General features: G+C 41.9%; 1 protein-coding gene across 2 annotated transcripts in view; it reads left to right on the plus strand.

Moving 5' to 3' along the window:
• Positions 1–21,913, plus strand: part of Efcab11 (EF-hand calcium binding domain 11) — a 167,521-nt gene that overhangs the window by 46,225 nt on the left and 99,383 nt on the right. Inside the window, exon 6 of one of the 2 annotated variants that reach the window (XM_057782924.1) lies at positions 4,004–4,069. The exons of the other annotated variant lie outside the window; for it this stretch is intronic. Coding sequence (XP_057638907.1) covers positions 4,004–4,069 — 66 coding nt within the window. The remainder of the gene's footprint in view (positions 1–4,003; positions 4,070–21,913) is intronic. 2 annotated transcript variants of the gene reach the window in all.

Below are 21,913 nucleotides of genomic sequence, written 5' to 3' on the forward strand. Positions count from 1 at the left end.
CAGATACTTCACAACTGGTCCCACAAGGTAAGAATGAGCCCAGCTTGCATGTCTCCTGATAGTTTGAGATGTTTTAAGTAACTCCGGTACTTTATAGACACCTGTTATTTTGTGGCTACACAAGTCAGTGGCTGAAATTTAAACTCTGGAGGCATTTCCAAGTGTTCCTAAGAGCCTCATTCTCTGTGTGTTCTTCACTCAGTGATGTGGCCAGCATGTACTCGGTCTTCTGTGAGTGGTCTTCGCCATGAGCTTCTCTACCTCAGGCTTTTATTTTCCTTTGTTTTGGAAACAAGTTTTTTTTTTTTTTTTTTTTTTAACATCTCCTTGGCTGTAGGCAATGGGACTATAAGAAAGGAAACAGGGCAGATACTGGCCTGCCCTCCAGAGATTCTCAGTTGAGGAGACAGAGGTGGTTAGTGTCCCCTAAAAGGGGACTGCAAACCACTGAGAAAAAAGGTGGAGAATGAAGACTGGTTGCAAAGGGTGCCAACAAGCCAGGGTTCTGTGCCCCCACCCCGCAGTGCTTTCATCTTTGATGAGACTTTTAGATGTATGGTTCCATCCACCACTGTCTCATCTCCAAGAATCTCCTGCAGGATCATCTGATAAATTATACACCTTTCTTGGGGAGACATTCCTGCTCTGGAAAATAGCTTCTTCTTCCTCCTCTTTCTCCTCTTCTCAACAGAAGAATCTTGGAGAAATTCTACTCTTTTGGGGCTCAATGTTTTAATAGTCCAGTAGCCAAAGAGGGGGGTGCAAATGTTTTGTCATAACATACTCCTTCCTCGCAGGCAGGCCAATTTCAGGAGATGAAAGCAAGGCTGGCTTCAGAGGAAGTTCTGGTCAGTGTGAGACCGCAGCATGATGGAATTACCTACTTGGAGGTGGGTGGGCATGAGTTCTGAGTAGAGGTCAGCAGGATAGCATGTATAAATACCAGGATTTTGTTGTAGCTAGTCTGCCCTGGAATACACTTGTTTCTGCTTGTATCGATGGGATGAAAGATGAATGTAGAGCAAGCAGACTGGACAGGTAGACAGGGCCAGACCGTGAAGGGCATTCTAAAAGTTGTCAAGACATTGACCTTATCTGAGGACACTAGGAAGCCATATGCAAGTTCTAAGTGGTGAGATAAGGTGATCAGACTAGAGATGGCCACGGTCTGTGTGTGTGTGTGGAGAATGTTTTCAGACGTGGTGACCACAACTTGTTCGGATGGATCTCAGGGAACCCCTTTCTGGATTCACTCTTTGTTTTTACTTGCGATGTTTGTCCACTTCTGGCGTTTTCCTGATTAGATTGAGACCTTGTTCCAAATTTAAGCTCCCATTGCCTAGTTTCTTGTCTTGAAGACAAGAACTCTTCCTGGCCAAGCTATGGGCTTGCTTTAAAATGGAGATATTGCCGAGAGCACCCACTGGATCCTCATTTAACCATCCCTTGCCTTGCCTTCCAGCTTAGATCCACTAGGATTTTGCTTCCAGCCTGAATCTAGGCAGAGTTCAATAATCTCTTTTGACTTTGACATTCAGTACAGTTAACACGGTTGGCTTCTCCTGCTTAGGCCTGAATATGGTGGAATTTCCTAGTCCCCTTCTTTCTGTTACATTTGGAAACATTCCAGATACTTTAATGTCCATCTGTATTCCATGTCCACGTAGAGCAAGCTTGAGAAGGCGGACTGAGTTTAAGTAGTTTAGAGATGTTAGTTATAGTTAATTAACCTGTCCATGCCTCAGTTTTCTCATCTATAAAATGTAATATTGAGGGGGTCACTGGAAGAGTGTGAGTGAATTGCATCTATAGACACAATACCTAGTCTACAGTAGACATTCACTGAGCCTTGTTTCCATCAACGTATCTACACTGTATCCTAGAGCAGCTGCCGGAGGATATAGAGGAAAGTCCAAAGACTGGTCACAGTCAAATGAGTATTCATCTTGAAAGATCCACTCCTCCTCTTCAGGCTGAATAATGGAGAGGTGCTGGTAATATCACACTTTGCCCAGCTGGAGGACTTTTACTGTAAAAGCTATTGAAAAAAAATAATAATAAATACTGACATATATCAATTTCTTACTATAAACCAATTCCTGTTCAAAATACTTTATTTGTATCAATTCATTTTGTCCTTACAAGAGCATGTGAGGTGGTACTGTGACCACTTCTGTTCTACATGTGGGGAAACTAAGGTATGGGGAGGCTGAGTAGCCTGGCTAAGATCTCATTTGCTGATGGAGTGTCTTGGGCCCAACAGCAAGGGAAGGGCTTCACCACCTTCCCCAGGTGTAACCTTGAAAAGGGATTTTTGAATCTCTTTTATCAATCAGCTCTATTACAGTCCACAGATTTAAGGGCCTTTTCCAGTTCAATTTCAATAGAATAAAGATCTTGACAGCATATAAATTTTCCTAGCAAAAACTAGAGCTATATAATCTATAGCCATATCCCTTTTTCACAGACTAAGGTTATGAATCTATGAGCTGAATTGTACATTCTTTCTATAAAACTCACCAATTTCTGACAATTTGGTCATAAAATCTTTTGATAAAAATATCAAAACCCTCCTATCACAGATAAAATATAACTATTGATGGCAAAAAATTGTATCAGATTTGTCATGATCTGTTTAAACCTCATAAGGGGAAACATTTATGTCTTAAATAATTGAAGTCCACATTTCTCAGAATCCATCTACTGATAATCAACCTTTGATAGCCCTTCAAACAAATCACAGAATCAACTGCCTTGAGTTTCCTGTAACTTTATTCTCCATGATGGAATATATGCAGGACTTTTGGTCAAGTCTCAAAAGCTAGGGCCCCATAATTCAGGGAACTGACATAGGCAGGTCTGTCACCCCACCTACAACTTTCTGTCACTTCTGAAGGACTTCTAGCTTTAAACAGCTGAACCTTAGTTCAGTGTCTCTGCCCCTTGTTTACATTGTAAAGAATAGTATAATTGGCCGTAGTCATCCTTTGTGGATGTTGTGGGTTCGGTTTCAGACCAAATACTATCATAAAACAAGTAGCAAGATGTTTGCTAGCACATGGGGGCTGGCCTCCTACTGTGCCGCTGTCATCTGTTAGCCGTGTGGTACCTTGTGTCTCTAAGAACAACACATAGACCCTGAATTTAAACATACTTGATTATTTCGTCTGAGTCTTCAACAAGTCCTGATTGTTTTGCTGACATTGATGTCAATGGCTATCAACGGATCAGGGTGGTGTTGCCTGGAAGTTGGGTAACTATAGCAATTTCTTACAATAAGAGAACCGGGATGCTTACTGTGTGAACTGTCTCTCCCTTACACTTTCAGTTTCTCTGTTTGGTAGTGTTCTGCCCGTAGGAGAACTTCCTTCAGAGATGAAGTCAGTCCTCTCAAACCCAGCTGCTGCTTATTGCCTAAGATTCTGTGATAGTCTGAACCCTGTGATGTTGACAGAGGTTTCTGTCCTGCCCAGTTCCCTCAGTCGTTAAGTCCCAAAGAAATCATACAGAGGTCTACATTAATTATAAACTGATTGGCCTAGTATCTCAGGCTTCTTATTAACTCTTATAACTTACATTAGCCCATAATTCTTGTCTATGTTAGCCACGTGGCTCGGTACCTTTTCAACAAGGCAGTCACATCTTGCTTGTCCTGTGTCTGGCTTCCTCTCTGTCTGGGTGATGACTGCAGACTGAAACTTCCCTCTTCCCAGAATTCTCATTGCCCCACCTCTACTTCCTGCCTGGCTACTGGCCAATTAGCGTTTATTTAAAATACAAGTGACAGGGTGGGACTGTTGTTCCACAGTGCTGTGATGTAAGCTTAGCAGTATTTACAGCATCTATGACAGCAGATGCCATCTCCAGAAACCCCCTTTTTCTTAATTAAATTGTTTTCATTTATTTTATGTATCAACCACAGTTTTCCTTTCTTCCTCTCCTCCCATTCTCACTCCTCCCTCGCCTCCCATCTTCCCCCCACTTCCTATACACTCCTTCTCAGGTGTCTCCATTCAGAAAGAAGCAGGCCCCCCATGGGTGTGAACAACGCATGGCACGTCAAGTTAAGGTAGGACCAAGCTCCTCCCCCTGCATCAAGGTGGGCCAAGATAATCTAGCATGGGGAACAGGTTCCCAACAAGCCAGCTAAGCATGCTGGGACTGGTGATGATCTCACTGCTAGGAACCTCATAGTTAGAACAAGCTACACAGCTGTCACACACATGCAGGGGGCCTAGGTCGGTCCCATGCAGGCTCCCAGAGTCTATGAACTCCCATGAGCTCAGGTCAGCTGTCTCTGGAAACCACTTGTTTTGTTCACATATGAAACTCAAAGGTTGCAAAAGTTATTCATATCTTTAGGCTCTGCTTCAAATTCTAGCAGCTTCTATTTCCACCACAACTACAGTTCCTTCTTCTGCTGAAGTCTTGAACGACTCAGCATCGTCCATGAGGCTTGAAAGCTACTCCTTCCAAACTCCAGTATTGGTATTTGCTATCTTTCCAGGATTACAAACGTTTTCAGTAACATCTAGGATGGCAAATCTTTTCCAGAGGATTTTCAGTTTGAGTTGTATAAGTCTATCAGAGGAATCACTACCTGGGGCAGCTGTAATCTCTGTTTTTTAAATAATAAGACTTGAAAATTAAAGTTGTCCCTGACCCCAGGGCCTGCATAGTGGATGTTGTATTAGCACTTGTGACAACATTAATCTATTGTACCTCTCTATCAGAGTTCTGGGGTGATCAAGTACATTATCAAAGGGCAGCAATATTTTGAAATCTTCTTTCCTAAGCAGTAGGTCTCAATAGTAAGCTATTGACTAAGCATGTTGTAAACAGGCGCTGCCACCCAGCCACCGCTACTCCACGTATGGAGCCCAGGCGGAGCAGAATTACTGTAGTTCTTTTTTTCTTCTCCCCGAGACATGGTTTCTCTGTATAGTCCTGATTGTCCTGCAACTCACTCTGTAGACCAGGCTACCCTTGAACTCACAGAGATCCATCTGCCTCTGCTTCCCAAGTGTGGGATTAAAGGTGTGCGCCATGACCACCTGGCTGAGTTACTGTAGTTCTGAAAGGCCTGGGACTTTGCAAACAGTAAATGAACATCTACACTGGGAATCTGTTATTCAGCGCACTGCCTTCATCGTGAGCTCTGCTGCGTGTACTGCATGCTTTGCTGCAGCATCACATCAGCACCTGCTGTGACACCTGTGCTTTCATACAGAGATGGCCACTAAAAGCCCCCTCCCTCAAACCTTTCTTCTGCCACTGTCTCGCTTCTCTCGGCCTTCACAGAATCGAGGTGACCAAGCATTGCTCTGGATTCGATTTTGGCTTGAGGGAGTACTGAGGCAGGTTTGCTCCACTGTCCAGGCCTGCTTTCTCTGTATTAGCAGCAAAGCTGTCTTGCTTTCTTACCATCCATATCTTTACCGAAGTTGTACTTTTAATACCTTTCAAGAGCCTCCCCTTTGTAGTCACAGCTTGGCTAACTGGCTCAAGAGGCTGCTGTCTTCTGGCCGGGGTTGGCTTTTGACATACCCTTCATCACTAACCTTAAGCATTTCTAGCTTTTGATTTAAAGAGAAGAGCAACATCCATTTCCTATTTCTTAGATGCTATTGTAGGGTTATTAATCTGCCTCATTCCATTATTGCCATGTCTCAAGACATGAGGAAAGGGACAGAGATGGAGGAACAGCTTGTCAGTGGAGCAATCAGAACACACAATATTAAGTCACCATCCATTATAAGTGTAGTTGGTGGTACTTTAAAACAATTTTAATAGCACTTCCAAAGATGAAAGGTCCTAAATCAACATAACATGTATAAAAATAATAACAAAGTTTGAAATACCATGACAGTCACCAAACCACAACATTGAGCACTTGCTGTTGGGAAAATGGCACCAGTAGACTTCTGTATTCAAGATTGCCACATTCAATTTGCAAAACACACAATATAGGGCTTAGTAAGTAAACCACTATCCATGGGAGAATAAGGGCAAGGGTTCAGATTCCCAGAACCCACTTGGATGTCTGGTAACCATGGAAGCCAGCCTGTAACTCTAGACTTGGAAGTTAATTCCAGAGCAAGCTAGCTAGCAAGACTGTCATATAGGCAAGCTTTGATTGATGGAGAGACCCTGTCACAATGAAGAGAGATGGGGTAATGATGGAAGATGATTACCAGCATCAACCTTAGCCTTTCACATGCATGCATACCCACACATCTGCCCACACACATGCACACCACACACACACACACACACACACACACGATAATGGAAACAAAAAATACAGTAAGTATGAAGCACATAATTAAAGTGAAACTCAAAGCAAGAAAGATCGTGTAATCCAATGACAAGAAACATAACAAAACCCTAATGATTTGTTTTCATCAATTTTAGCACTTTAAGAAGTCTTTATTAAGCACCTACTATGTACACTGTGAAAATTTGTTTTACTGCCCAGAATTATGAACAATTGCAGTGTTAAATTCTAAGACTTCCTTGGGGTTTACTTTTATTCAATCTTCCTTTCTTCTTCTTTCCTTCTTCCTTCCTTCTTTGTTCTTTTGTGTATGTGTGCTTTGAGACAGGGTTTCTCTTTGTAACAGCCCTAGCTTCCCTAGAACTCACTCTGTAGACCAGGCTGCCCAAAACTCATAGAGATCTACCTGCCTCTGCCTCCTAAATGCTGGGATTAAAGGTGCGCCCCACCACCACCCAGTTCAGCCTCTTTCTTTATAATCATTTATTGGCTACAGTTTTACCATAAAGTTTTGTGTTCTTTAGTCTTACTTTCTGATATTGTACACAAACAAAGCCCCCCCCATCTCAAACGTAATTCTTAACATGTTGCAAATTAAATCGTGCACAATAATTCTCTCTTAATTTTTCAATGTCCAGAAGTCCATGTGAGGTAATGCTTCTTAGGAACAAAAGGAATCATAGCCATGAAATGTTCAGTTCTAATACAGATGGGTCAGCTGACATGCTAGTTTTAATGAGTTGCAATAATGAATTTGTCATAAAATCTGAGCCTTCCCCAGGTTATAAATTTCCCAGACTCAAATACTGTAGAAAATTTATAAGGTATGCCATTACAATAGACTATTTCCAATTATCTCAGTTATATTGAGCTAAAAGTAAACCTGATAAAGGCATATCATGTAGTCATGAGGCAAAATGATGGAAAAAGAATTATTAGGCTATTTGTCAAATGATAAACCCAGTAAAGATGTTGGCAAAAGTTGCCTGCCATTGTTTAAGGCTTTAATGAATGCCAGGCTTTGTCATTATTTCATTTAATTCTCATGATAGTCTAGTGGATTGTACACTATTTCTGTTTTATAAGTAAGAAAACTGAGCTTATGATGGGGTATTCAATCTAAAAAAAGAAAGGGGGAAGTAAAGTTGAAGGCATGGAAGATTTGGAAGGTGGGTATCTTAGGGTTTCTTTTGCTGTGAAGAGACACCATGACCACTGCAACTCTTACAAAGGGAAACGTTCCATTGTGCCTGGCTTACAGTGCAGAGGTTTAGTCCATTATCATAGAAAGAAGCATGGCTGTACACAGGCAGACATGGTGCTGGAGAAGGAGCTGAGAGTTTTACATCTGGATCTGCAGGCAGCAGGAAGAGAGAATGAGCCTGCTGGGCCTGACTTGGTGAGCTTCTGAAACTTCAAAGCCCACCCCCGTGACACACTTCCTCCAACAAGGCCACACCTACTCTGACAAGGCCACATGCCCTAATTCTTTAAAATAATGCCACTCTAGGTAAATCTATGGGGGCCATTTTCATTCAAACTCCCTGGCATTTATAGACTTGTAGCCATATCACAATGCAAAAGGCATTCAGGCCAACTTCAAAGGTCTCCATATTCTATCTCGATATCTGCACTGTCTAAAAGTTCAAAGTCTAAAATCTCTTCTGAGGTTCATGGCAATCTCTTAACTGTAATCCTCTATAAGATCAAAATAGAAAAGCAGATTATATACTTTCAACATACAATGGTACAGAATATATATACATTACCAGTCCAAAAGGGAGGAAGGGGAGCATAGTGAGCAAATACTGGACCAATGCAAGACCAAAAACCAGCTGAATAAGCTCCAAACTCTGCATCTCCATGTCTGATGCCAAAGTGCTCTTCAGATCTCCAACTCATTTCAGCTTTGTTGACTACAACACACTTCTTTTTTTTTTTTTTTACCTTTTTTTCTTTTTTTTTTCTTTTTTTTTTATTCTTTTTTAATTAAAATTTCCAACTGCTCCCCGTTTCCCATTTCCCTCCCCTCCTCCCACACATTGCCCCTCCCCCCACTCCCCTCCCCCATCCCCACTCCTCTTCTCCTCCCCCCAGTCCATTCCCCCTCCCTCTCGATACTGAAGAGCAGTCCAAATTCCCTGCCCTACAGGAAGACCAAGGTCCTCCCACTTCCATCCAGGCCCAGGAAGGTGAGCATCAAAACAGGCTAAGCTCCCACAAAGCCAGTTCACTTCTTTCTCATTGGCTGGTTCCTTTCCCGTAAGCAGCTTTCTTTGGTGGGTATCCAATGACTCTGGTATCTCCAACATCTTGGGGTCTCCAAGCAATCCAGGCTTCTCACAGCTTCACACAATGGCCTCTCTAGGCCTCCATGCAGGCACACCCCTGACACATACCTGGCCTCAGCGACTTTCCTTAGTCATGGGGGGTGGGGGAGACTCCATAATCCCTTTCTTGTATCCTTGACTCTGAAGCCAGAACTGTGTGACTGAAGCTACCACGTTCTGCTGTTTTCTGGGACTGGAGCATGACCCACTCATTCAACTACATTTTCAACAGCCTTTTGTTTCTGATGGTTTCCTCCACTGCCTGAGCTTGGCTGTCCTGTAACTGGACCTGTAGGCTAGGCTGACCTTAAACTCAGAGATCTGCCTGCCTCTGCCTTCTGAGTGCTGGAATTAAAGGCCTGTGCTACCACACATGACCTAAAACTTTTCTCTAATTCCTTTCCACAAACTGGAAGCTTAGCTGGATGGGGTCTTACCCTGAGGTCACCACTCCCTTTATTCCATTTAGCATCAGGGTGTCCTTTAAACTTTTTATCTTCATGAGCACTGGACTTGATTTCTTACACTTCCTGGTGCTCTTTTTCTCCTCAAACTGTACATTTTGTATTTTTCCTTGCTTAGCTTGCTTCCTTCTGTTATAGATCTGCATGAGTGTGGCCATGAATAACCACACAACACAATACTCGACTGTCTGGAAATTTTCTCTTCCAAAGCTGTTTGTCCATAACTCTTCAATTTAGTCTCAGGAAGAATTTTGGACAAGGTCAAAAGGCAGCCACATTCTTTGCCAAAAAACCCACAAGAATAGTCTCTAGGTCATGTGCTGATATTCTTCTCTTAAGTTTCCTGAGCCAGGCCCACACAGTTAAAAACACCCTCAGCACCACTGTCTTCTGTGTTTCTACTAGTATGGCCCATTAAACCCCAGTTAAAGTATTCAACTTCTTTCCTAATCCAAAGTCTCAAAATCCGTATTTCTCCAAACAAAAGCACATCCAGGCCTATCACAGCAATACCAATACCTATTACTAACTTATGTCTTAGAATTTTCATTGCTGTGAAGAGACACCACGACCATGGCAACTCTTATAAAGGAAAACATTTAATTGGGGGTTTTCCTGTAGGTTTCAGAGGTTTAGTTCTTTGTCATCATAGTGGGAAGCAGGAAAACATGTTACTGGCAAGTTAGCTGAGAGTTTTACAGTTTTACATCCAGATCCATAGCACCAGCAAGACAGAGACACTGGGCCTGGCTTGAGCTTCTGAAACCTCAAAGCCCACCCTCAGTGACACATTTCCTTCAACGGGGCTACACCTACTCTAACAAGGCCACATGTCTTAATCTTTTCAAATAATGCCACTCCCTATAAACCTACAGGGTAGGTGGGGGTGCGTGCATCTTCATTCAAACCACCACAGTGGGTATGATCAAAATACTTGGTGTGCATGTATAAAATTGCCAAAGAATAAATATTATAAAGAAATTAAGAAACAGAAATTGATTTTTTAAAATGTGTAATTTGTGCTGGGCCTTTGGGCCTTCTTTTCTAAATAATATTTTAGCGCATAAACGTCTGGTTAAGCAAATTTGTCATGCTTACTTTTTTTAAAAAAAATAATACCAAAAAGAAAAAAATAAAACTGAATTCAGGGAAGTTAGTGTTCCTCAGTCACACACTTTTGGGCTGTCTTCCTCCTGTTGGTTTACACTAAGCATAAGCCATTTGCCTGGTATTTCTGTGTTACTCTTTGTGGATCCCATCTGTCTCTCAGTGGTACACAGAGTTGGATAGATCTCCCCCCCCCATCTGTAGCATTGTCAGCTGCCTTGACCATGTGTCACCATGCCTCCACATGCCTGTGTGAGGAAGGGAATTTTAATGTTAGCTGTCTTCATTTCATAGTTTGAGCTACTTGGGTTAGGAAATGCCAGGGATCCACCAGACATCCTTCTGAGACCCATTTTCACAAGAAAGAACTGCATACCTCCACATGCTGCAGCAGTAGCTTATTGCCCGTCAGTGACTCTTCCATCCTGGTCCAGATCCCACTTTGCAGTGACATCTCTCCTTCCGTGGAGAGGTAGAATGGAATCTCCACTCCCTGGAAGCTACTTGGATCAAGAACTATAACAAAAGGTCACATGTCATTAAATCCAGCAGTGTTTGGGGGAAGCCCCCACAGCCACCCCACTGAGGATCCCATCTGAAGTTAAGCTGTTTGCCCCATCTGCCCTTGAGTGTTAGCCCACTGTGTGCACATAGTGGATATTCTTTGAGATACTACTTTAACCAAGATTGTAATGCAGTTCAAATTTCTATACTTCCATAAAGTCATCTCGAAAGTCAGTAAGAAATTCTGACTTTGAGTGACACCGTACAAGAGCTGCACCCCTGGAGCTCCCTGCACCATTTACAGGCAGCTCAGCTGGTCAGAATGTCTCTTCCCTCCAGCAACTGTTACTGCTTAGAGAGCCTTGGGGCAGAGCCTTGTGAGTCTTCTTTCAGGGGCTTCCTCAGATTTCATGTTTGGTCTATTGCCTGAGTTTTGCAAGTTTCATTTGTTGTTTGAATCTTAAGCGACCTCCCTCCACAACTGTGAGGACCTGAGTTCAAATCCCTAGAACCTGCATAGAAGCTGAATGTGAAGCACAGTCATCCGTGGTCCAGTGCTCCTCCAGGGAGCTATGGGGTGGAGACAGAGCATCCCTCAGAGGCTCATGGCCCAGCCAGTTTGGCATAGATAGGGGGAAAAAAACAGAGAGCCTGTCACTAACAAGATGACATTCATAGACCAACACCCAATTTTGCCCTCTGATTTCTTCAAGTACTTGGTGATATACATGTGCCCAAATATTCCCTCTCTGTCTCTGACTTTCTGTGTCTCTCTCTCCAACACACACCAAATAAATAAATAAAAATAAAAACATACACAAAAAAATAAATTATTTTTATTTAACAGTAAAAATTTTCTGATTATTTTCATACCCTACTATCAGACAATCTTATTCTCATCTCATAATTTCTTGGGCATAATCTAAAGCTAACATTGATTTTTTTTAATTTATTTTTTTAAAACAATTTTTTTCTCATTTTAAGTACCAATTCCAGTTCCCACTCCCTCCCCTTCTCCTGCTTCCCTCTACCTTCCCCCCACTCTACCCACCCCATCTACTCCTCAGAGAGGGTAAGGCTTCCCAAGGGGAGTCAACAAAGTCTACCACATTACCCTGAGGCAGGACCTAGGTCCTCCCCACTATGTTTAGGCTGAGCAAGGTTTCCCTCCAAGGAGAATGGGTTCCAAACAGCCAGTTCAAGCACTAGGGATAAATCCTGGTCCCACTGCCAGTGGCTCCACAGACTGCCCCAGCCACACAACTGTCACTCACATTCAGAGGGCCTAACCTGGTCCTATGCAGGTTCCACTGCTGACAGACCTGAGTCTGTGAGCTCCCATCAGCTCAGGTCAGCTTTTCAGTGGATGTCCCCATCATGGTCTTGACTGGTTTGCTCATATTGTCGCTCCTCCCTCTCTTCGACTGGACTTTGGGAGCTCAGCCCAGTGTTAGCTGTGGATCTCTGCTTCTGCTTCCATCAGCTGCTGCGTGATTGCAGATATTTCACAGTTTTGTTTTCAGAGCCCTGCACTCTTGTGTACTTGGTGTATGAGCACCCAGGCTTCCCTCCACCCTCCCCTGGATACCACCTCCCTCCTACCATTATGTGGGAAGAAGCTCTGTGTTTGCTAAATGGCAAGACAGCCTTTACTTATGGTGTACACTACAGTTCTGCGCTGAGCCTTTATCCCAGGAACATTTCCTTTCGTGGAAAATGATCATTTCTTCCAGGAGTATATAATTTTTTCAAGTACATGAAGTTTTAAAAATGAAGCCACATATCACACAAAATGATCTTTGGTTTTATAAGAGTGGGATTTTTTTTTATAGTCTGTGACTGTTCATTATCTTAAAACCTATTAGTTATAACAGGTAAGCCTGAAAAATGAAGAGGTTTAAATTTAACATAGACAAAATATCTCACTATAGTTAGGTTTTGAAACTGTGCCAGTAAATTTGTATTTGAATGAATCTTGAGCTCATGTTTGAAGGAAAAGCTTTCCACTTTAACTGTGTAAAGACGTTATTCAAATTCCATGTGTAGGCATGTGTAAGAGCCAGATTCCACATAACATAGTTGTGGCATTTTGGTGGTGGTGGGCGGGGCTTTTGATTCCTAATGGCTGGCCTAATGTGCAGTGTTTTCTTCTTCCAGCTGAGGGAAGGAAACTCATTTTCTAAGAATTTCATTCAGCAATATGCTCACACTATGCTTCACTTATTGCTATCTCTCCTGCAACAGGAGTGCCAGGGATCTATCAGATAGATGGTTGCTATCATTGCTAAAAAGTACAAGCTAACTTGGGTAGAAAAGAATGTAATAGCTTTAGTAATAGACTATAATTACAGTAATGCCTAGCGTAAAAACAGTGGAAGGAATTACTTTTAATTTTTATGGGTCAGATCAGCATGATTAAAATAAACAGACTAAATGGCAGCATTCACCTCAGGTGTTCTTGGCGACGTCTGGTCTCTCAGGTCTAATCTAAGTATTAAAAGTTATCTAGTCACAGGTGTTCTGCTTTGCTCCATTTCTGTTTTAGAAATTTGAAGATGATTCAGCAGAAGGCATTTGTTTTAGTCTTAGAAGCCTTGAGACGAAGAGGTTTTAAGTTGTGCCAATGTAGACTCACAAATTCCCTCAGGAAATGGTTCCTGAGCACTGTGGTGTGCCAGGTGCCTTTCTAGGTGCCCTTGGATAGCATCCAAACTAACAAGGCCCCTCGGCTCTAGGAGTTCCTAGTTTCCCTGGGACAAGACAGGCGGCAGCTAAGTACGGTGACAGTTTCAGGTAGAGCTGAAACAAAAAAGTGATGGGGTGAGGAGATGGTTTTAGATCTGGACGTTAGAGAAGGCCTCTGTGGCAAGTGACAGTTAACTGAGCCCTAAATGACAGAAAAGCACCTGCCGTCTCAAGAAGAGCCATTCTGGGAGAGGAAACGCAGTTGCAGAGGCTCGAAAGTGGGCTGTGCTTGACAGGATGGAGAGAGGAAAGATTGAGCTGTGGCCAGGTCCAAATGGAATCTCTAAGGTAGACATGGCTAGACGATGTGTTATTCATGCCTGTGTTAACATGTTAAAAATCATATATGGTGTTGCACTGTGCTGTGTCATTGTCCAACACGATATTGTACATTTCTGTTGTGTTTTATCTTCACATTTCTCTACTTTACAAAGACAGCCAAAGAAGGAACATTGGTATCCTCAGGTGTGCAGGGTGTCTGCCGTTCCTAGGACAGCCACATGGGTAGGTTGCAGTGCCCTTAGCTGAATCCCCAACACCTTCCAGTGCGCTTTCTGAATATCTCTTAAAGCACTGAAAAGATGTCTCAGTTGACATCATACTTGCCAAAAGCATGGAGGTCTGAGGTCGGATCCACAGTACCCACGTAAATACTCAGGTATGGCGATCTATACCTGTAATCTCAGCCCTGGGGAGGATGATCCTTGGAGCTCGCTGGCCAGCCTAGTCTAACCAAATGAGTGAACTCCAGGTTTCGTGATATACCCCATCTTAGAACATTAGGCAGAGAGTGTTTGGAGAAGCACCTGGTGTGGACCCCTGGCCTCCACATGCATGTGCATACATGTACAGCCACACCTACAAGTTTATACGCACAAACACACAGATTGTGAGAGATGCACACACATCTGTTTAAGTTCAGTTCAACACATACCTTCTGGGTACATACTAGCCATGAGAAGCTGATGCATTCCCTGGGCTACTGTAGACAAAGGCAGCTACGGACTTGGCTTCTGGAACTTTAATTATGGGTAACAGGGGAATGCAAAGGACAGAGACACGTCCTGGAGAACTGGGATCAGGTTGGGGTCTCCTGAACCGTCAGGAGCTGAACCGTCAGTGTATTTATTGTGTACAGGGGAAGGGGTTATCTGGTTCCAGTAGGAGGTCTCTGTAAGTGAGCAGTCTCAGGTTGTAAACATCTGGGACCAGAAAGCTGCAGTTGCTAGTCTTTGCACTCACTGATCCCTTATTCCCACTGGGGCTCCCAAAGAAAGCTTTACCGTACCTTTGAACCTCACCCGGGGAAAGCTTTGCCACCCCCATGGGTGTTCTCAATGTGGTTGTGCCCATGTCAACAGCACACATTCACTCAGGGCTTCTCCTCTCTATGGGTAGCAGAAAATGTGATAGGTGTTTGTGTAAGGCAGCTTTCCTGGATTCTATCTGGAATTTCAATCACAGAGTACCTACCTCTTGTGCCAGCTAATTTATCCCTAGATTGTAAATCACGACACGATACTAAGGGCCAGATGCTTAATCCAGATGTCAGTAATTCTTATTAGCATAATCTTCATCTCTTTCTCTGAGTGTAGAATATGGAGAAATAGTTGAGTCCTGCGCGTGCATCAGGTCAAAAATTGAGTTATTTGATTATTCCTTTTGGGAGGAAAGAATAGGAGAAGTTTTTTTTACATTAATAATTTAACAAAATGTGTGAAAGTGTAAAAACACATATTCTTTCAAATGGACTATTATGATTGCTGTGACTCAAGGAGGTTGAATTTTTATACAAAGAATCAGGAAATAATAGACTGTTTCCTTTGGTATGTCTTCAAACCATACAAATAGAGTCAAAATATAATCACCTGAAGTTTCCCTGAATTTATCTTTCCTGTGACTTGTAAGTCATTGAGCCACGTTACCCAGAACAGACATTGAATCTTCCTATAGAGATAATTAACAGAGACTTTCACGTTGAAACAGAAACAACACAGTAGTTTAGATTTTATTATGGCAGATCTACGGTCAGGTGTCTTTTCTTGCTGATAGTAATTCCACCACTTCTGGCTGTGCTGTTGTCTTTCTAACTGGCTCTTTGATTCGGTAGATTGTCCTCCTGTCTAGAATGAAATTGTATGAACTGGTCCCCACATTTAGTATCTCTTTCCAGGTGTGGCCAATCCCAGCTTTCCAGACAGTTCTAGGAAAGAGCTGACAAAGCCTGACTCTGGCAGGGCAGGGTACTTTGAGCAGCTCTCAGAGCCTTTCCACCGTGCTGTTTATCACACTGACCATGTGGCCTGCAAGTGTGCATGCATGTACACATGAACGATTTCAGTCACAGAACAGCCCATATAGTCCTCTTGGGTTTAGAAACATAACACCCATTTCTTCTGTGGCTGAGGCTCCCTGGGTAGCCCTGCCAGATTGCATTTCCATTCCTCTGTCTCAGAGCCAAGCCATACTTTGAACTTCTTACAGTCACCCATGTGTGCCCTTATGTCCTTATGTTTTATGACAAAATGTATGCATCTTAAATAGTTTGTGGTGTTGTGTCGCTTAGTTTTAACGTAGTAAGTGTACATTTATTTTCCTCTTATATTTTTAGGACTTGAATCTGCATCAACACATGCATCTTTCTCTTATTCCTTCTGATTAATAGTGTTATATTGGGAATCAAGAGGGCACAATAGCCAGCAGCCTCTTTTACCGTTATCCTCCATCAAATAAGAAATAGACTCCAAGTGCAGGCGAGTACCAGATGAAACATCCACTTTGTTAGAGAGAGTGTTGTGTTAGAGGGCTGGGTTTGTAAAAGTGCACCTCCAATTGAGATTCCCTCTGCAGTGGCTGGCTGTGTGTATGCAGGGCTCCCTACAAGAAGGCCTGCTCTGCTGGCCCTGTTTGTGCCTCTGCCTGCTCTAAGGCAATGCTTCTAGGGAAAAGGAAGGGAGGCCAATTAAGCAAGTCCCTTGTTTAGGAGGAGTGAGTAAAGAGGCAAAGAGGTAGGCAGAAATGTCTCCAGAAGACATCCTTCTACACAGGCATATAAAAACAAGGGAAGGAAAGTTTTCCTGGTGTACCATGATTTATATTTTTCCTTCTGTCAGAGGACTTGTTTCTTGCTACAAGCCTTGCTGCAGTAACTGTCCTGATAAGTTTCTCCTTGTCCTCACAGGATAGGGAATCTGTGGGTTGTGTACTTGGGAGCGGAAGGCAGAATCATAGCCTGTGCACATGGGTGTCTCGATTTGTTCCCAAGTGTCTGTGCCAGTGCACATTCCCACCAACAATGCAGTTGGTACCCTCCTCCCATCCTCACCAGCACGTGTTACTGAATGTTCTTACCACTCTCATGTATGTGAAGGTACATCCCTATTGTAATATTGTAATTTTGATTTCCCTTACTACAAGTAAAATTCATCTGTCTCCTAACTCTTATGCCTGGCCTCAAGTCACTATTATTGCCCAGGATGACCTTGGGGTCCTGATCCTCCTGCCTCCCACGTACTGAGATTATGGGAATGGACTACCACAGCCAGCACAGGTCTATATTTTATATTGGTTTCTAGTGTGTTCTGGGTAGTATTTTCTTAATTTATGAGAGTCATAGATTATCAGTTATTGGTGACCTGACTCACATTTTGAGGGAAGGAGAATACCTTTTGATATTTATCTAGGGTATGTATTTTTCTAAACATATTAGATAGAACCTGGGGAAAAGAGAGGAAGCACAAGACTATTTGACATGTTCAGACTCCAGGATTACCTGAAGTGTGTGTAGTGCCTCTTGAATGTACCAATGGAATCCACCTCGGGGATTTCTGCGCGTTGAAACACTTACATTATCTTTGAACAATTACTGATCATTTCCCTTACATTAGCCCATTTGAGCAATGCTTCTGCAGGCTTGACATCAAGTTCCTATGCTTTTCCATTATAGGATTTAAGTCTTGGCACTTAAGTGATAGTTTCTGTCTTAATATTGTTGCATGAAAAGACTGATTCACAGAATACTTTCAACCAGAAAGCAGGTCTGTCTACTTTTTGGGTACCATACAACATACCTTTTCCCAGTTAACCAATCCCATGGCAGTATTGTGCTGTGACTTGTCGGGATATGGGTTGACCAATACAGATTCATGAACTGTTCTTCAGTGCGGGGTTGTTAAGGTGGTAATACTGTTAAGACGTGGGGCCTAATGAAAGCTGATCAAACTGTGGAGGCATCACTTTCATGAATGAATTGATGCTGTTTCTTTTAAATTGGGTTGGGTCTCACAGATGTGAATTCATTCTTGAAGGAGCAGGTTGTTTTAAAGCAAGGCCATCTGACAGGCTGGTTCTTCTGTAACTATTTCCCTTCCTGATTCGTCATGATATAACGCAGCAGACATCCCTCACTAGGATGTCAGTGCTGTTTGAACCCCATGCACACTTAAATCACCAACCAGATAACCCTCTTAATAAGTTCCCTAGCCTACATATTTTGTTACAGCAACTCTAAGTGAAGTAGGGCATGCTGTGTGGACACTTCAGTCCCTCCTCAGAGCTTGTAGCATTATCATCTCTAAGTCCATGTCAGTTCAGAACTGCCTAAGCTGGTGCTTGTAGGAGGAGACTGTACCACAATTGTACTTCTTCTTAAGGCTTTCTTTCAGGTTCATAGACCTCCACCAATAAAAAGACCCTTAAAGAACTATATATACCTCTTATTTTATATGTGTGAGATTAAATGGTCCATTGGAGATCACATGTATTCTAGTTTGCCTGTGACAAAGACTATGACCAAAAATAACTTGGGAAGAAAGGGCTTATTTGGCTTATGCATCCTGACTACAGTCCATGAACCAAAAAACACCACCACCACACACACACACACACACAGAGGAGAGAGAGAGAGAGAGAGAGAGAGAGAGAGAGAGAGAGAGAGAGAGAGAGAGAGAGAGGAATGATACTGGCTGATCTGCTCTCCATGGTTTGCTCAGTTTGTTTTCTTATAGCACCCATGACCAGAGTAGATGACTCTTTCACATCAACCATTAATCAAGAAAATGTCCCCATACATACCCACAGGCAATCTGATGGAGGAAATTCTTCAGTTGAGAACCCTCTTCCCAGATGTGTCTAGGTTTGTGTCAAGTTGGCAGAAACTAACCACAAGACTAGGACTAGGACACAAGTGTTGCTCAGCCTCAGCAATACAATGTGTTTTTCACTGTAATAGATTGCAGAAGCTAGCTTAATTCTGTCTCCTTGGAGTTGGGGTAAATTACTGCACTTAGGTTATTTTTTACTGGAAGCATTGAGTGCATTTAGCTTTTGGTTTATGGAATGATTTTGTTCTTAGTACTAACGCAACTGTTTATGATACTTTCCTAAATTAGCATTATGGAAATAATGTATACTGCTTTCCTTCTTTACATTCGACTGTATTTACATGCTAGTCTTTCCAACAGGTTGTATAAATAAGTTAAATGTTATGATAAATTATTCCAAAGTGGCACACTAACAGTTTGCATAAATTAAAACTATGGTGCAACACTTTGAATCAGATTGCAACTAAATGTAAATTTGTAAATGTGTGTGGTTAATTTTTAAATATAATGTTCCACGCATGGCTGTTTGTATTTAAGTTAGTGAAGTTAACAATAAAATTAGTATCTTTAACCCAGGAACTAAAATAAGAAGACCATTAACTCACATACACCCACACACTCCTCCATCCACTCTCCTACCTCCCTGCATAGGAACCGCGCCCCTGAACTGAATATTTGTTATCCTGTGAGGGCAACCATGTCTACATGATTGTAATATATACCTGTATATGTTCCTAATGGTTAACCTTCCTGGTTTTAAAACTTGATAAAAAAGAAATCAGATGTATGTATGTCAGAAGCCTTTTTCCAATTGATGTTCCCAGTATTTATATTTGTTTTATATATAATTTAACCATTTTATATGTATATAGCACCTCAATATATAAATGTATCCCCATTTGTCTTATCTTGTGTTGATAGGTGTTTAGTATTTTCTTCCAATTTGGTTTGCTTTGTGCAAGAACCAATGATACTATATGAATATATCATCTTGGTACATGCCTGCTAACATCACTCTTAGATGTATACTTAGGAGTAAAATTGTTGTATTATAAGTTATGTAAATGCTTACTTAGGTAATGCCAGAGTGTTACAATGGCAAATGCCATTTTTAGTTATTGACATACAGTGGGTACAGCCACCAATAGCTCTAAAGATTCCGCCGACCCACATTCTCTCTGTTACTGTCATCAGAACTCCCTGTTAATGTCTGGTCTCAGGTGGATTTGATTTGCTTTCCCTGAGCAATGGCATTCTCTATCGAGTCTCCTCATACTTGCCCATCTCTTCTGGGGAGGAACCTAGCCATAGCTCTTGCTCATTGGCTTTCTGTGGATATGAACGTGTTGCTTACATACATCTGTGCTGCTGATTGTTTTAACTTAACAGATACCTTCACCTAGTTCCTGCCTTATTTTTTCACTTTCTTCAGATATCTTTTGAGACATAAGTAAAAGTATGGCTGAGGCTAAATGTAGGAATCCATCCCATGGTTGGAGTGATTTGTCTTGGTAGAAGTCAGGGAGATGTTACCTTTATCTTTAATAAAATTTAAAATTTTACACTTAACTCTTCTAGCATTATTTTTTGATTATGGGATGATGCATAGGAATCTGACTTTATGTTTTCTCATATGAATGACCAATATTTTTAGTTGTTTTTATTGAGAAAGCAGGCAGTCCGTCTTTTGTCTGCTATCCGGTCATTTTGCCTCTGTTCCCGTGTTTTCTATTCTGTTCCATTTGTCATTAGTGTCACTGTCCCAGAAGAATTTTCTTGCCAACATGGCAAGTCTCCATCCTTAGTTTTCTTCTTAATCAGTTGGCTGGTTGCCTCCTTCCAGCTCTTTGCATTTCCACATAAACACTAGATAGCTTGTTAAGAACTCAAAGGACAAGGGAGTCCCCCTTCAGTCCTAGCACTGGGCAGGGATAGAACCTGAAACTTCATTCACTTTGATTACTGTTGCATTTCTACTCACTGTTTAGAGAATTGACATCTTAGCGATGCTGTCTTCCTCTCTCATCAGTTGGCATGGTATTCATTTAAGCTGGTGTTGTAAATCCCTCTGAGATGCTCCTATGGTGGGCTCCGCCCTCCCCCAAGCTCTGTCACCTTTGCAGTCCCTGTGGCTTCTCCATCATTTTCTCTATCCTCCAGGCCACACTCTCCTCTTTTACACACAGTCATTGCAGCAAGCTAGTTGGGAGGATCCATTATTAGTACACATCACATACGGGAAACTGAGGTACGGAAAGGCTAATTGACACGCTGAAAGTCAAACAATTAGCAAGCAGCAGAGGCAGGATTTTAACCCAAGGTACCTAGGGATTGAGTAACTCCATATTCAAGACAGGATCCTCAGCCCCCACCCCCGCACATCTTTTGTTGGTTTAATTCCTACATGTTATATCTTAGTTGTTGTAAAATGGTAGCATTTAGAAATTAATGCTTTTAAAATTACTTGTAATTTTACATAAAAGTAAAATTGATTTTGTATATTGATTTCTTATCTAACAGTCTTGCTATTTTATCTGTAGAGAGCTAAAATTATTTCTGCAAAGATAATATCAGTATAAATAGTAACCATTTTCTTTTTTAAAAATATTATTTTATTTTATATATGTGGAATTTTGTCTGTGTGGATGTCTGTGTACCACATGCCATTAGTGCCCTTGGAGGCCAGAGGAAGGAGTCATATCCCTGGAACTGGAGTTACAGAGTATTGCAAGCTGCCATGTGGGTTCCGGAATGGAACCTGGGTCCTCTGGAAGAGCAGCCAGTGCTCTTTACTGCCGAGCCACCTCTCCAGCTCCAGTAATAACTTTTTGTTCTTCATTCCCATTCCTATGTTTTAGATTTCTTTTTCTTGACTTATTGCACAGTCGAGACCAGTGTGGTTCTTAACCTGTGGGTCATGACCCTTTTTGGAGTCACATATCAGATATCCTGCATATAGGATATTTACATTATGATTCGTAATGGTGGCAAAATTGCATTTATTGCATAGCAACCACAATGTGAGGAACTGTATTAAAGGGTTGCAGCATTAGGAAGGTTAAGACTCACTGGTCCAAACCTAACAGTGAGAGTAGTATCTTGTTTTAAAATGTGGGTAAAGATTTAAACATCTTGTCACTTAATTTTATCATAGCTAGGTATATCAAAGAAATTGTTCTCTGCGGCCAGAAGATATCGTATCTTTACTTAGGGGTAAAGACAATTTCTACCAAGTCTGACTTGAGTTCAATCCCCAGGACCCATTTGGGAGAAGAGAACCAATCTGACCTCCGCACACATGTACATAGAGTTTGAAATGCTATGAAGAATTTAATGTTTTCTAAAACAGCAATATATTGTGCATTTTAAAAGCAAACCATTTCT

This window comes from Chionomys nivalis, chromosome 10, assembly GCF_950005125.1.
Source record: "Chionomys nivalis chromosome 10, mChiNiv1.1, whole genome shotgun sequence".
Classification (NCBI taxonomy): domain Eukaryota; kingdom Metazoa; phylum Chordata; class Mammalia; order Rodentia; family Cricetidae; genus Chionomys; species Chionomys nivalis.